A 17,268-nucleotide genomic window follows, 5' to 3' on the forward strand; every position below is an offset into this window, starting at 1 on the left:
GGCACGTCTAGCTTTGCCCTGCATTTGCCTGCTGCCTCGCTTGTAAAGCACACAGTTCTTATGTCTCCGCCCAAAGGGTGGTGGCTGCATGGAATGGAAAAAATCCCTCCAAAACTAAAAACCTATCACAAATTCTAAGCTTGCTCACGATCTCGGGCTTCCATATTTACAAATGTACTGTCGTTATTATTAATATTTAAAGTGATATTTTGTGTTACCTCTGTGTAGGGAGTTGTTGAAAAAATAAATAAATAAATAGACGTGCTTCCAAAGTAACCAAGAGGCAGTTTTAGAATAAAAACACTATAAAACTGTTACAAAAAACAGGGCACTTCTCAGAACTGTCTGCTAAACCATTAAATATAGATTGCCCCCCCCCCTCCACATTATGATGAGGTAATTTTCTACCAATAAATATGTAAAAATATGAACCTAAACTTTATGTCAGACAAAAATACTGATTTTTCTGAAAGAGAAAAAAATAACATCTTTTCTATGCGAAGAATGGCTAAGCCGTGGGCATATTAGACATATGTACACTAAAGTGTCCCAATATTCTACAAGAATAGAATAAACTTAATTTGTTCTCAAAAGCTTATACTTCCAAAATATTTGCTTAGAATAACATTTGTGGCAGCAGAGCAGGACCTATCTTGTGTCCAAAGGTGGAAAACATTCTGCTCGTTGGTCATGAGTAGATAGTGATGACCTCTCGACCACCACCCCTCACCAGCAGCACTCTTTCCAAGCCTTCGGTCAAAACCTCCAAAAACTCCATATCTGAGGATAACTGTTAAGAAAGCAATCAGCGCCACAAAAAGTGCTGTAGCACTCCATCTTCCACGAAACGACACAATACAAATCAGAGCACACTGGCAAAGGATACAGTTCTCATCGCCGTCTGTGTTTCGCGGCGGTCCTGGCATGTTGAGCAGCACCAACCGAGCATCATGGGACCTGTTAACTATGGCCTCGTTCAGCTTCACAGCTGTATGCATCCGTCGCACATTGGACTGATCCCTAAAGTGCAGCAAGAGGAAGAGACAGAGCAACATATGGTAGTAATGCAACATCATGGATGCAAGCTGCCATTAAACCCTGTAGAAGAATAAGAAGAACAGGGCAGAGAAACATGGACTTGGTGCAAGTAAGAGAGTATTTAAATCAAGCTTGCAGTTTGTGAAACATGCACCCAGGGAACGGGAAAAATAAAGTCAAAGGTTTAGTATTCGACTCACGGCCTGAGGCTCATGAGTTCTTTGAAGTTCTGAGGTGCAGCGTTCTTGTTCCTCCTCTCTGCTTCCCACTTCTCTCTTGTCCATGTCATCTGATCCTTCTGTGGAGAAGCCTCCACTACCTCCTCCTCCGCCACCGAGTACAGACTCCCCATAGAATGTTTGTCCTTAACCAGCTGGGCCTGCAGGGATCATGGGAAACAATGTGGATTGGTTGTCTGCATGAAACAAACACTATTACTTCAAAATAAATTAAAATAAATAAAAACAACTACCTCTCTTTTTCTTTCCGCACTGGACAGCCTCATTTGCATCAACATCTGGGACCTCTGCTCCATCATTAAAGTTCGCTCATAGGTGTACGCTGAGATGTCACTGTCACACTGAAATCATATTTACAACATTTTAATTTTATTATTATTGTGTCCGAAATTTATTTCTAGATGTGGACAGTGAAATTTTAAAACCCCAAACTTTTTTTTTTAAACCAGGCATATTTGTGGTATTCTGTAGAAAACTGTGGAAAACGTTTCCTGTATCAGTTTACTGATATCTGGTTTTAGTTGTCATTTTTGTAATTATTGTATCAAATGCCGCCATGCCTCCCTTCGCTTCATCACAAACTGTAAAGTTCTGTCTCATCAATGTGAACTTTATTCTCAGGTTGGATTCTCTGGAAAGAAGGTCTCATTGGTCCAAACTGCGCTCCCAGGATTTTGCACACTCTTCAATAAAAAAAAAAAAAATAATGCTCCTTCAGACTGGAGCAATCTACAGAACACCCTCAAACTCCAAAATCTCCTTTTCCTGGATCATTTTAAATGAATTCTGAAGGACTTAGAATGGAAATCATTGGTCTATCACTGCTTTTAGGTTTCTGTCATTAGGTTTTCTAATATGTTATTTTCTTACTGTAATTTAGACGAGTTGTCTTTGTTTATTGCAATCTCAATGGGATCATCCCGGTTAAATAAAATAAAATAACCTTTTTCTGGAATCAGTTGTTACTAAGGGAAAGTCTCACCATCTCCACCACCTCCACCTCAGCCTCTATTCTCAGCTGATAGAGGAACAAGGCCAAGTCCTTTTTCATCTGGATACTGTTGTCGTCCATCTGGGCCACAGTGAATATGCGCATCTTACATTTCTTCCACACCTAAAATACAAAAGTTTCATTTAATGAAAATGCATGAACATTTAACCAAACTGGTTTACATTTACCTTATAGTTAATGCTTTGATCTCACCTTGTGTTGTTTGAGCAGGAAAGGCAAAAGCATCAGCATCCCTCCATCGTGGACGATCCACCACACATCAATGGTGCCATCTGTGAAGCGTTCATGGTTGCTCGGGTAGAGGGACACATTTTTGGGCACCATCAGGGCCAGGTGGGCGGCTGTGGTGCAGCGGACTGTGTCTGCAGGGAGGTCAATATATAGGTTGTAAATTGTACTGTATAGATGTATGCTGTGTCTCTAATCAGATACACTTTAATGGCAAAAAAGTAATTAAAATTATCATGTAAAATTCAGCAGCAGTCTCTGCTCTGAGACACTGGGGGCAAGCTTTGGTGGGGACCAAAGCAGGTGATCGTCAGTGTTCCGTCAGTATTTGTACAGAATATAAATGTAAATGCACTGGTATCAAATCATCAAACACACAAAGCAATGCGACATCCACCTGCTTTGGTCCCCATGTGTAAAGTAAACAGCAGGAAACTGTTCTTTCTGTTCTTCTATGCTACATTTGCTCATCTTTTGGAATTTTACATAAAGTAGCAAAACAGAGGTTTTGCATCCAGGGAAATCGGCTTTGCAGGACAAAGACATCTCAGCTACAGAAAACCAAAGGCAATAGTCTAGGAGCGGTTGCAGTTAGGAGGATTTATGCCATACCTTTTTAAGACGCACCTAAAATCCGGAACAGACAACTTGAAGACCTGAAGAGGTCTTTACTCCATAATTCTTTACTCTACTACAACTATGTTGTCAGCCACTTTTCTAACGTATTTAATGTCTGAAGAGGAAAATCTCTTGTTTTGCATGCACTTTAATTCATACTGGATGGTGTTTGGATTACTGCAGAAAGGTTCTGTGATACACTTTTGTTTGGCAAGTTAGTCGTCACTTAATAAAGAGGACTTTTATGATCTTGAAATGAAAATCTTATTAAAATGTACAGAATCAGGCGGTAAATGTTGGAGCGGTGATTAAGCTGGTTTTGTATTAGATGTAATGTTTAATGTCCTTGAAAATCACTTCAGGAAAAAGGGAACTGGGAGAGCAAAATTGACTTCTGATTTCCAAAGAGGGAAGTCTCACACATTTCATGGTGCCATATTTGCCAGTGTGAACATGCTTAATCAGTCAAAATTGCAAGTTTGAGTACGAAATTAATAAAGTGCCAGTGTTAATGAATAAAGTTAATTTATGTAATTTATTTCATCATCCCAGAAGTATATTTAGTCATATGGTCGCTATCAATAATGAGGTATCTATTCCGCACATTACCATTTTGGGGCGGCAGTGAGTGGGACTTACTGATGAAAGTCCTCCAGGCACGAGGGTCCTCACTCTGTCTCCAGCCATACGGCCAGCCCATTAACACAGTATTGTGCTTCATGCCTCCTAGACCACAGGATTGGTTTAAATGGACGATGCCCTCATGCACCTTAGATGCCACCATGACCTGACAGAAACCCTTTACCCGTTCTATTTCCATCATGTTCTTGATGGCCTGGAAGAAAAAGGTGGTTATGTTGAACTTTTAAGAAAGGTGTTCTTACTTTAAATAACAAGTGGCTGCAAAACACAAAGAATAATGTCGAGTATGTACCTGTTCAGCTGCCTGCATCTCCCCAAAGCTGTCCAGGAAGTTGCCCTGAATGACAGAGCCCACAATGGTAAGACCCTTTCCCGCCTTCAGCTGTGAAGCAAAAGTGAGCAGCCGGGGGTATTTTACATGGAGGTCCTCATCCAGCTTCAGCAGCACCAGCAGCTGTGGTCTATTTGGTCACAAACAGAAAACATTTAACAATGGCTCAAAAACTGTCACTCAAATATAGAAGTTTTCTTTCCTTTTGATGCTGTTAAGAAAGCACAGACCCATGCGTGTTCTTCTTTTTCCATCTGTGTTTACATCCATTAAATTCACTCAAGGTAAATATGGCAAATTAATAAAATCGTGATGTTTTTTAGATATTACTTATTAAACACACACGTTTCATTTGTCTTTCATAAATATCCCAGTGACTTCTCTGCATTTTTTACTCTTTGAATGATTAAGTAATTGCTTACAATATATAAATAGTGTACGGTATGAACAACAGCAAAAGTTGACTTAGTAATAGATACTGGATTTGCATATCGGGGGTTAAACTTCCTTTGACCATAATATCTATAGAAATGTTTGCTTTATGTCAGCATTTTTACAGGTGAGGCAAAAAAGTATACTTTCTTGTATGAAACTGACCCAACCAAATGCTATGTTGCATAGTTGTGAGGAAACATTCAAAGCATCTCCTGAAAGTGCAGCTCTACAGTACCTCCAGTTCTTGGTGTGAGGGGGTCCGATCTCTAATCTTAGGAGGGCGTAGCGTGCAGCACTGAGGGACAATCCTCTTATCCCATCTCCCCACTCCTTCTCTGCTCTGTTTTTATTTGTGATTAAAAGAAGACAATTCCATATTCAAAATGCAAAATGTAAGTTCAAAACATTATTTAACTCCCGACTTACCCCTGGTACTCAATGTATTTGTAGATCATCCCAGCGATACCCATGGCCACGATAGCGTAATACCAGGAGGAGATGAACATAAGAGCCAGACACATACTCATGCCAAGGAAAGATAAAGCCCTGTGAATCACATTACAATTTGCATGTCAACAGCCATATTTTTTTTTCTTTTAAAGTGTCCAGTATAGCGATTTAAGTCTCTGTGTGTATGAATGACTGTGTATGTGACAAATTGAACTGAATTTGTTGGTCACTAGCACTCACCAATGGTAATATTTAAACCTTGGCCTCCAGTTTGGCGTGCGTAAAAGAGTCTGAACTGCACATGCTAAGTTCACGAAGAGATAGCACATCAAGAAGAACCTGATGAATAAATTGAATTACAATTGTTAGGTAGACATTCATCGTGAATGGGAATGGTACAATTCATGTGAATGTGTCTGAGCTTACATAGAAAGAATAGGAGCAACCATATCCAGTGAGGCGATAAGGATGCCCAGCTCTGCAATAAGACCAGTCAGCAGCAGCGCCCATGTAGGCTCACCATTGGCTTTTCCATGTCCAAAAACCTGAAAAACAAGACTCAAAAGCTTCACATATCATATCCAAATTAACTTGGATATATATATATATATATATATGTATAATATATGATATATTTTCTCTCTCTCATGGGGTTGCCACTGCAGATGATTAGATGCACATTAGAATTAGAGTCGGATGCTCTTCCCGACATAACTCTCCCATTTACCCCGGCTAAGGACCAGCACAGGGAGTACACTAGATGTAGTCAACAGGGGTCATCCTTAATATATTTAAATTATTACATGCTTTAAAAATACCCTACTTTATGGTCTGCAGCCTATTTCTGTCCCGGAGCAAGTCTCACGGTTTCAGAATGTCAACTGTATGTTTAGTGTATGATCAACCACGTGTGTTGTGTTGCCTCACCCTGAGGAAAGGAATGATGTTGTCTTTGGCAACAGCCTGTAGAAGTCGGGGCGCTCCAGTAAGTGACTGTAGGCCTGCTCCAACTGTAGAGAAGAAGGAGCCAATGACAATAACCCACGGCGATGGCCATGAGAGAGTCCCCACTACCAAGTTCTTGCTGACGGTGTCACCAAACCTGGAAGTATTCATGTCCAGGGTTATTTAGCTATTGACTTGAGTGGTTTGATAAAGGGAGCTACATGCAATGAGACACAAATGACACTCACTTGTCTCGGAGAACCACGCCCTCAATACAAGACCCAAACAGGACGACAGAACTGAAATCTGAATAAATGTCAAGGAAATGTAAATGTCAAACATCAAATCTGTTTTCATTTGTGAAACATGGAAAAAAGGGTTCTGGGACTGTTTGTGAGATGATCCTGAAATAAGGATACAAACAAGAGAAGTTGTGGTTATGGCTAAAATAGTTCCCACAGGAATGGACTTCTGAGCATCGCGGAGATCACCAGATCTGTTGGAGCCTGCCATGATACCTAAGAGAAAATAAAGACAATAAATACAATTAGTATTTAATTAGTGTGAGTTTTGAAGTACCCCAAGAAATATTTTGTGATTAGCTTGTCTCAGAGACAGAAGATACTTAGTTGATGAAGCAGGGTTGCCTGGATTTTGATGATTATATTTGGTGATATACCTGTGGAAGATGGGAAGAAGATCCCCACCAGAAGGGTGAAGGATGTCGCGATGTCAGCTGACACGTACATGCCAAAGTTTTCCATGGTGCCATGGACATTTACTGATGGCAGCCCTGCTTTTTGCAGGATCTCTCCTTTCTGCAGGTAGTTGCCCCACATGTTTTCTATCAGGAAAACACATACTGTAATTAGACCTCATAATAATTCATATAATATTTTTAATAATAAGTAAGTAATTCAGAGTTTCCAACTAAATTCTACCCAGTCAATCAATTAAAAGTTGATTTACCTCTCATAATCCCACTACCCAGACCAGGGATGGCTTGTATCTCTGTCACATTATTTTGGAGGAAAAACTCATCGCACTGAGCGCTGCTCATGTTCCCTGGCAGGCAGAACCTGTTCCACAGCTGACTGGGCACAGTGATGTTTCCCTCCATCACAGTCTTAGCGCACACGTCAAAGAGATCTCTCACCAAAGTCCTGTTGCCTACCATGCAGATCCTACAGCAATAATGACAAAAGTTGACATTATTACCATGTTAATCATTATGTCTTTATCACTATCTCCTTATTACACATAGAACAGACTTTTGATTAAAAGAAAACACATTAGCATTTGACACAGATACATTTATATCTCAAATATGTGCTACAAATATGTCAGCCCTTGCCACCATTTAAATCAGTTAGTCTATATTAAGGTCACCATGAACTGCAATACTCAAAACACACAGAAAACGCCCCCCCCCCCCCCCCCCCCTGCAGACTTACGGGAATTCTGGCTGATGAGCCACAGACTTGATTGCCCCAATGTAGATAGAGACAATCGAGATAATGACGCATGCCAAGAAAAGAGAGGCCAGCTTGTTGACATATTTGACTCCAACAAAAACCACCACAGCCATCAGTGTGAGGCAGAGAGTACCATACACACGCATATTGTTCAGCATGGCAATGTCACTCCCGATTGTGTCTGTGGCATGAAAGATGGCTGCCTGAGGGACCAGATATTTCTGAAATGTAAAAAAAGACAACATGTTTATGCAGCTATTCTTCTGAGGACATGGACGTCAATTCATTTGGACACCCGAAATAAGGTGTTACCCCTGACCTCAATCAGTGCCTAATAACTTTACCACAATTCAAATCTTAGCCCTAAACTTAACCAGTTCCTCAGAAATGTAGCTCAGACACAATGAAATGTGGCCTCAAAGGGCATTGCAAAATAATACTTCGACAAACTGACCAGAAGGATTTCAATGGCACCAAGAATGTACATGGCAGAAGCGAAGGTGGTTCCTAAATAGAAGCAGAGTCCTACAGCTCCTCCAAATTCTGGGCCAAGGGAGCGTGAAATCATGAAATATGCCCCTCCAGCTACAAAAGACAAAAACACTGTTACACACAAACAGCCCCTGGAAATAATCTCAAATTGTATGTTTGATTCATTTGAAGGCTTCTGCTGCCCCCATGTGGATAACTCGGTAATAGAAACTATTACAAGAAGTTTTACAAAGTCAGTTGTATATATTTATAACTACGTTCATAAACTAATGAAACAAAGGTGCAGGATAAATGTATGAAGAATTACCTGGGACAACGCCATTAGTAGCAATGGCACTCATTGATATGGCAGTGAGCATTGTCTGCAAAGGAAAAGAAAATTAAATATAACTAATAAGGGAAAATGACACAAACCATCAGCTGAAACAGAGCCAATATCTGCGAAAATATTGATTCACATTCAGCACAGCCTTAAGTGTGGGTGATAAAGGCATGCGGGGGGGGGGGGGGGGGGGATCACTCATTCATGTCCCATAATGTTGGTGGTGGAATGTGTGTGTGTGTGCATACTAACACAAGAGCAGCACATGAGAACAATCAGCAGGGACTGCATGATGCCAGCCATCCCAACAATCCATGTCAGTCGGAGGAAAAGAATGACGCCGAAGATGTTCTGGAGACACGGTAAGTAGACTCCCATCAGAGTGCCCATGTTGGGTGACTAATGGGGAAAGGGGTGGGGGTGGGATGGTGCACACAGAGAGAGGAGAGTATTGAGCACGGCATTTCCTGAAACAAACGTATTGATCATTAACATTGACTGATGTACTTTTTAAAGGTCATTCAATCATGTTATCTGGCTCTTTGCATGTATCCAGGTCTCACATGGGCACAGTGTGACTGCACAGTGTGTAAAGCCAAAAGCAATCAATCAGCAAGACTTAATACACAACTAGAACTTGGATAGCAAGGCGAATGAGAGAGGCTAGATGTGGATTATACTGTGGCTAAATCCAAAAACACATAATGTTCCTCTGTTGTGCCCAGACACCTGACCTTGGGGGTCTCCCTGTGTGAAGCCTCAGTGCTCTCCTCCTCCTCATGTTCCTTTGCTCCCTGGGTGATGTTGGTGTAGTTGACCAAGCGGCTAAGAAAGGACGAGACCTTCGGTCGGCTGTCCAGTTCTTCCTGAAGGAAGAGACGGCAGGTTTTAGACGTCAATCTAACTGCAGTTAGTAATCGGGCAGAAATCATGGAGAGCAAAAGTAGCAGACCTCAAACAATGCCAGGTTCCTGTCATAGAAGTCACTCTTCTTGCCAGCAGCGTCAGCATTGTTGAGAAATGGCCTATTCTCACTGTGATTTCCATGTCCTAGTGGAGAGAGGAAAAACACAAATATAAATTATCCTCTCAGTTAATACACAGGCACCTTGTGCAGCACAATTATGCTCACAACCAGAAATTCATGACTGAACAGTGTAGCCAATAAATCAATCAGTTAGAGCTGATTCAGGAACGTTATCTTATCCGACTTTCTGTAATCATGAATTAAACAAACAACTGCCGACTGACAATGATTTCGGCAATAACTACTGCACTTCTTTGTATCTTGTACCAGACAGGTGACAGAGTTTTTAGGGAAATAACTGCAAGGACACATTGTTCAAAAATGCATTAAACACAAAGTAGGATAACGTATTGGGAAACATTATTACATTAATATGCATACATTCTACATAAAAATCTAATTAACAATACATGTGTGGCTTTCATATGAAAAAAAAATCTATTAGGAAAAACATTTCCTTTGCAGTAATTCATCAACAAACCAGACAGAAAAAAAGGCAATTTTCTACACAAACTCGGATGCAATCCAATTCAATATTCAATCAGCTTTTACTTGTCACAATTAATTATAAACTAACACAGTAAAACACAATTAATACAGCGGAGCTGGTATGTAAGGCCAAAAACAGCGCAGAATGGGGTCCAGGTGATAAACAGGGCTGTAATTAGATTTTACTCCCATTAACTTTTTGCTTTTGAGAATAGAATCAATCAAGCAGAGATGAGAACAGTGCCCGGTGAACGGATTGCAGAAACACACAGATGCGTATTCAGGCTCGTAGGCATACACAAATGCAATTACCTTGAAATTACCTAACTTTGGTTTATTGGAGCATGTACAATTTAACCGTTTAAAAGACAAATTAATCCTACTACACTAGAGTCTGCCAACTAACTAAGTGGCCATGAAAGACAAAATATTTCCGAACGTGTGTTGAAAGTATTCCAGTGCGCTGATAGTGAGTCTCCACTCACCTGTGTTCTGTATCCTCCTGCTGCAGACTTCACTGGTCATAGCTGTGTGATGCATGTAGACTACAAGGGAGCTCTGTGTGGTGCGCTCTAGCTTGGGGAGTTGTCGATTACTATCCAGGACAAGTGGACACCCCGGGTGAGCACTCACTCATGGGACTGATCTAATGTGTTCTGTAGGGGTCAGGGAGCTTGAAATGATATTTCAGGGCTAAACTTTGCCATAACAGATATTCAAAATGAAAGCATTTGATATGTATCGTATACAGTTCACATTAAAAATTATGTATTTAAGATATTTACAGGCAGAAATTAACAGACAAAACTAGACCTTCCTCTTCCCTCTTCTTCCGACAATTTCCGGCAGACATACTGACAAGTGTCTCCACAATGCAAAGTTCTTGGAAGCAGTTGATGTCTGCCCTTTGATATTTTTTATGTCTTAAAAAGTCAAAATGAAAACAATTATACAATATCTAACTCTTACTGTTATCTTTATCCTAAGAAATATCCATTGGTTAAAAACCTTATTTAGTATTTCATATAGACTATTTTATTGGTTTTGACTTGTCAACTTGACTATGTTGCCTTTTTATGCCTTTAAAGAAGTCTGACAATGGCCAGATGACAAAGGCCAGACATGTACTGACATGAGTCATGACACCATAAAACTGGCCCTTACCCAGAGGCAAAAGATCAAAGATGGCCTCCATTGTCAGAAAGACACATCTTCAGTGGGGTGGTGTAACTTAAATGTAGTGTGGAAGATCATTTTCTGTCACGACCACTGAAAGCCCAGAAAGGGCTGCAAAGTGATGCCGTGGTGGCCCCCTGTTTCTACTGGACAGTTGGGTTAACTTCATCATTGTGATCTTTTGAGAGTATTTGTTTGGTTTTCTTTATCACGTTGGCATTTGAAGAAGTATTCAAAATAAAATATGCGTCACCAAAAAGTACAGAAAGTCACAGACACTGCGCAGTGCTCGTGAAATCTTGTGAAACCAACACTCTTTTGCGTTCCTGTACGCTGGAGGAAAGTCTGAAGAAAGTGGCTTGGACTTTTGAATTAAAAATGTAACCTGCTCAAACAGCTTTTCCTTTAAGCGGGATTGTATATATTAACTTTCTAAAGACTTTACCTATAGAAGTATGGAAATGATCACTGAGAGTGCTCTTTCACCTTTTCAGTGACAACATGACATCTTCAACAGCCCTCACGCATATTGCGTCTTAGACAACAAATGATCAATTAATCACATGCTTGGCTTGACAATTACCAGTCAAAAGGTCAAACACATTGCCTGTGCGTCAGGGTTATTAGAGTATACTGTGGTCTGTTTTTACAAATAGATCAATTCCTAGAAAAGATGGTACAAAGGTTATGAGCACTAAACAAACACAAATAAATCAGAAAAGGTACAAAACACTTAAAGGAAACAGCTCCAGCTACACAACCTTTTAACATTAATTTTAGTTCACTTTGTCTAGATTGTTGTGTACTCGGCTGAGATACTTGAAGCCGGCAAGAGTTTCTGTCGTGATCAGTTCAGTGATTTCACCGAAGAAAACTTCACAGTAATGCGTTTGCAATTTTGAAAGCCCCGGAAAACAATATCGCTGTCCTTTAAGCTCTTGAGGTTTTAGAAAGCCTTCTTGCAAATCTTCCTCTTTAATAAACATTTAAGACTTAATGCTGAGGCAGAGACGATGTACAGCTCTGCTTTGTAAGTGTTATACTGGTTTGTGTAAAAGTCTGTGCGGAACTTAATTATGTTTGCACGGACACATAATGGAGATGTGCTTTTAGGTGATAACGAGAGAGAAAGATGGTGAAAGAGACTACATGGACACATCCTCTGCTTCACTTTTCTCTCCTCCCTGGCCTGTGGCAAGAAGCTCTTTAATTCTGTTACAGCAATAGGCCAGTGTTAGCTGTAATGGGTGTCTCTCATGCAGAGAGGCATCTGAACAGAACAGAACCCGCTGAGCTGTGCAGCAAAACATATTATCCTTGATGCGTGCTAATGATGGGAAAAGGACGGCAGCTCAATCTGATTACCTCAGGGGGTGAAGGTGGGTGGGAAGAGGTGATCGTACAGCAGACTTTCAAAAAAAAAAAAAGACACAAATTAACTAAATGGGGATGTCAAAGGGTTTAAAACTATCACTGAGCAAACCACCAAAGTATCGAATATATAGAGGGATTGTTTATCAGCTGTGTGTTTGCAAAAATGCCGCTGTACACAAAAGCAAGGCACATAATCGGTTGCAGGGAGGTGAGCAGTTACTCGCTCGTCTGGCTGTAATCATACCATGGTGACGAAAAGGCAAATACATCATTTTGGTACGCAATCAACACTTAGACAGTGTTGTATTAAAAATCCAGTAAGAATTTGTGATATATAATGGTGAGTGTGCTGAAAAGACTCCTCCATTCGCACCTCCTTTGTTTGAGTATGCTTTAACCAAATCAAAATGTGTCCTTTCAGGTTACTGTAGAAAAATGGCAGACTATGTGAAGCTAGGCTCTTGGCTAGGGTACAACCAAAAAATAATACGAGATTATATTTGCTTCTTATACAATACAATACTAATGGGTAGTATTATTTTGTGTCCGTAGATGTAGGATGCCAAAAAACCCTCATAAATGACACACTGGACCTTTAAAACTGAGCCATTCGTGTCCACAGAGCAGATCAGAAAAGGGAATGATTTGATCATCTTTACAACTGAAATACAACCTGGTCTACAGAAATTGAATGAACGGAATACGACCAAGAAATTTGTACACACCAATACACAATACAATACACATACTAAATTACTCGCATTTTAGGTTCATGATTTCACACAGTGTGTTTTCTGTGACAGAATAAAAGCTGCATTATGTTGTCTATTTAAGTGAAATGTGGTATTTAAAAACAATAACCTTCTGCAAATAATGAGTTGTCAAGAGATATGCATACGTTTGACTCTGCGAGTTTGTTGCAATCAGACCACGTTCTACATTTCTGCCCCATCCCGGTGTGTATCTCTTTATCTATGTGGTATGTTAGACTGCATGACAGGAATGGTTATACTGTTCTCTTTTGCATTCTCCAAATTAGCCTCTCCTTATGTAAGGTCTTCAGTCCCTGTTGTACTTTTACCATAAGGACACTGTCAGGTGAAAATTGAAAAGTATAGAAAGTGTTTGAGCATCTCTAAGTGCATATCTTTTTTGGCCCAACTTTTTTCCGTTCAATCTGCTCTCATCTTATGAACATCACTTCCAGTTATAGCAAGCAGCTGTTTTCAGCTTGAATAAACCCCAGCACCATATCAGACTAAGTTAGCCACAAGCGCTTCTAAATCACAGCCGGTGGAGACAAAAACAAGGTGGCAAGAGACATGACTTGCTATTATGTCAGATGCGGAAACAGTAAAGCATTGCGACAATCGTAATAGAGGTAACAATGAGTTGGATAAATTAGCAATTGAAGTTTGCATAATACAACCAACTGATAAGCTACTAAAAACAGCCCTAAAAAGTGTCTCTTTCCAGGTTTGTAGGAAAACCTAGAATCTACCATAAGCCATTGTTTGGTTTGTCCAACTGTAGAAACAGTGGAGTGCTCTGGCGAGTCCACAAATCAATATATCCTGATCAAAACAAAATGATCACCTTGCTTTTCAATATAGCATTTCAGGTGATGTACTGTATAATTGTTTTAATAATTAATCCTGACGCTACGATACTTGTGGGATTTTACAATCAACAGGTCAAGCAAGAAATCGTTGTAAGATGACATTGGATACGTATGTAGCAACTTGCAACATAATGCCATACGTGTTCATTTCCTTCAACTTGTGCTTTCTAAGGCAACAACTGTGAGCCAAGTGTCAAATGAGAGGTGCAGTGTATTTTCGGGAGAGCAGAACTCCCACAGTGACCACAGTGTCCTGTCTGCTGCTGCTGAACAGAGCTGAGTTCACAGCCTGAAACAGACTCTGCTCTGTGTCACTTCCTCCGTGCTGCAGACGTCACACTGTAGCATGTACCACATCGACAAACCCACCACTCCCATGGTAAAGTCATCCCATACATGGAGCCACTTTTAGATCGTAACCACTGTGACTGCGTTCCCACCCAACATTGTTTTCCTCCTTGAATCCAACATGTTAAAACTAAAGGTCGGGCAATATTCTACATGTTCATGCCTAAAATGCTGCCGGTTACACTGACACGGGAAGATATTGTTGTCTTCTTTCCATAAGTCTCTGAAACATTCTGTGCAGCCTTGTCATTTGTGTCACACTTACTTCCTCCTTTTCCACCTCATCCTCACAATGTTCAGCATTTACTCATTCTTGCAGTTGTCCACAGTTAAATGGCTTAATGTTGTTGTTGTTGTTGTTGTTGGTCTCAGGCGTTGGACAGCAGGAAAACAAGAGGAAAAGCAACAGGATTTTTCCCCTTCTGTCATCAAAAGCTTTTAAACAGACATGGTGCAAAGTTCAGCTATGACTGCGACACTACTTTTACCTCTAATCTGGAATGTTTTTTGCAGTTCACATCCATGTGTTCCAGAAAGAATTCAACATGCTGAGATTCCTTCTCGTTATTCCTCAGACGCTTTGATATCAGTGCACATAAGCAAAGTGTAACATTGTTTATGCAAACTGACGCATTCATACAAACATGTATATAACCGTATAACCTTACACAAAGCAGCTTTTAAGTCTTTCATAGCTCCAGCTCCTTGTAGGAAGCAACCTGTCAGAGGGACATTCCCCTGTGTGACAGACTGTAGAAAAAATAAATTAATGGCCACTCAGTGTGTAGGACTGCTGGTGCCTGGTTAAGCGTGGGTGATTCTTTTGAAGGGCACGCCTAACCAAGTCTTTTATTAAAAGAGAAAAAAAAGAAAAAAAGAAAACTTTGCCCAAGTCGGTTTTCTTTCTGCGCTCACTCAAATCACTGCTGTCCTCACATAATCCTCTCCAGCACCTACAAACTCTTAACTCATCTCATTTTTCCCATCTGTGTGTTTTCTCTTTCTCCTGTCTGCTTTCCATGTTGATACAGTGGAAAAACAAGCGAAAGTGACACTGGGAAAGAAGCAGAAGCAGAGGAGTGAGGAGGGATAGATTTGCTCCTATGAAAGGAAAGCCTCCCCCGGGCACAAAGAGAAGCTCCATCTTTTGTGTGACAAAGCACTTGAGGCCTTTTCTTTTAGCTGGTACCCCTCAAACATACAACCCCACCCCCAGTCTGTCTCCTTCTTCCCCCCACTTTCCCTTTGTTACTCACTTGTCTGACAGTTTACTTTAAACTTTCCGTGGTAGGGAAAGTAAAACCGCCAGAATGACAGAAAGAATGCATCAGCAACTTCACCTAAAGCGAGCTGTCAAAAACAGACCTGCCTGCTGTGGGAAAACTGCTTTCTGGCTCTCGGGGATTGTCATGGTAACCATACAACCAGCTGTTCAGAAGTGTCTCGGGGACAAAGGAAATAGTCACCATGCTCTGTTAAATACAACTCATATCACTTATGGTGACTTTTCTTTCAGCTTTGAAACATCCAAAGCAGTCACTCTGTGTCCATGTTAAGAGATAAAGACCAAGCTGTGGGACTTACCATCAGAGCTGACAGTGTCTTGATACTCATGGTTCTCCTGTCCAGTGTCCCTGTAATCCACCCAGTTAATCCCTTCCAGACTGTCATAGCTGGATTGAGCTTGGTCCTTCACTGGTACCACTGTGAAATGAGGCATGTTTTCATCACTTTCCTCTGCGTCTCCAGCTCACACTCAACATAGCAGGCTAACTGTTAGCCAGCCCCAACTCCCACAAATGGCAACTACATTCCACCACACTGCACTCACTTCCTCCGAAGGGTATTATCATATTCCCCACCCACAGGACAGCCCCTCCTGGAGTTTTAGTGTGAATAGAGTCGGTGTGGAGTTCTCTGGGATGCACTCTGGGAGAGTGACCTGTGGGGCAGAGCTTTGCTTTGTCATGAATGAGTCATGCAGAGTGAGAGGGCGAGACGGTACAGGATGAGCCCCGTTTTCCTGCTGTCTGTGTTAAAGTAACCTGACAGCTGACAGAGGAGACCTCATCTGTTCAAGGTTCACACAGACAGACAGTCCTCTGTGTATGTGGGACTTTACCAAAACACACAGACAGTACACGTGGCAGTTGGAGGGGGAAAAAAAATCAAACAGTAATGGAGGGAGAGGAAAAGAGGGAGGGAGTTGGGAAATAAACCACAGCACAAAGTTATTTTTCTTTTAAATCTGCGACTTAAAAATCAATCACGACTTAATGCATTTTTGTTCACATTTTCCTTGATTTAATGGCAATGCATGAATGTTATGTAGACTGTTTGCACCATAGTTGTCAGCTGAAATGGTCTACAGCTGTTAAAACTATAAAAAACAAAGTCTCAGCAGTAAATCATAGTGACATCACTGACAGAAGGAAACGTTATCCCTCCTCTCTCCAAGAATGGTAGCTACACTCACACAATTAAAGGGATAGTTTGTTTTCACACACAGCAGAATCCATGTGTCATGTAGTAGATAGATCTGGTTAGGTTAACTTCATTAGGGTAAATATGTCCAGCAGTCTGAAATCTCTTAAAAATAAAAACAGTTTGGTTTTGGTATTCTTTGAATTAAATTCTTTGCTTTATGGAGTTCACCATCCTGCTTCACCATGTTTCTATGGCTGCCCAAAAAACGTACAAACCAGCCACAACATATGTTGCATGTTTGGAAGCAAGAGTTTACGACACAAATGAAGAACAACATCGTTTCTGGAATGAAAAGGCCATTACAATTTGCAATCTCACCACCAGATGTCACAAATCCATACACACTGTACCGTTAAAGGGACTATGCATATAATGTATAGTCTTGTTTTTCCGGTTCAAGAATCTTTGTTTTTAAAAATGTATCTACTTAAGACCTAAAGTCTGGTTCACTCGCCTAATCAGGGGCGGACGGTGTATAGGGGCGATTTGGGCGACGCCCTCCCAACTAGGAGGAGAAAG

General features: G+C 40.8%; 1 protein-coding gene across 1 annotated transcript; it reads right to left on the reverse strand.

The window, feature by feature from the left end:
- Positions 1-488: 488 nt before the first annotated feature.
- slc12a4 (solute carrier family 12 member 4) lies at positions 489-15,994 on the reverse strand. The gene is made up of 24 exons (XM_083901214.1): positions 15,847-15,994; positions 9,180-9,277; positions 8,962-9,093; positions 8,480-8,626; positions 8,213-8,267; positions 7,868-7,998; positions 7,393-7,634; positions 6,908-7,122; positions 6,618-6,782; positions 6,358-6,456; positions 6,187-6,244; positions 5,921-6,095; positions 5,420-5,538; positions 5,234-5,332; positions 4,970-5,089; positions 4,779-4,883; positions 4,070-4,238; positions 3,775-3,970; positions 2,482-2,651; positions 2,260-2,391; positions 1,511-1,618; positions 1,239-1,417; positions 887-1,020; positions 489-780 (listed from the first exon to the last, which is right to left on the reverse strand). The coding sequence occupies exons 1-24, from the start codon at positions 15,980-15,982 to the stop codon at positions 689-691; spliced, it is 3,276 nt and encodes a 1,091-aa protein (XP_083757340.1). The 5' UTR covers positions 15,983-15,994; the 3' UTR covers positions 489-688.
- Between the last annotated feature and the right edge of the window lie 1,274 nt (positions 15,995-17,268).

This window comes from Microchirus variegatus (genome assembly GCF_963457635.1).
Source record: "Microchirus variegatus genome assembly, chromosome: 14".
NCBI lineage: Eukaryota > Metazoa > Chordata > Actinopteri > Pleuronectiformes > Soleidae > Microchirus > Microchirus variegatus.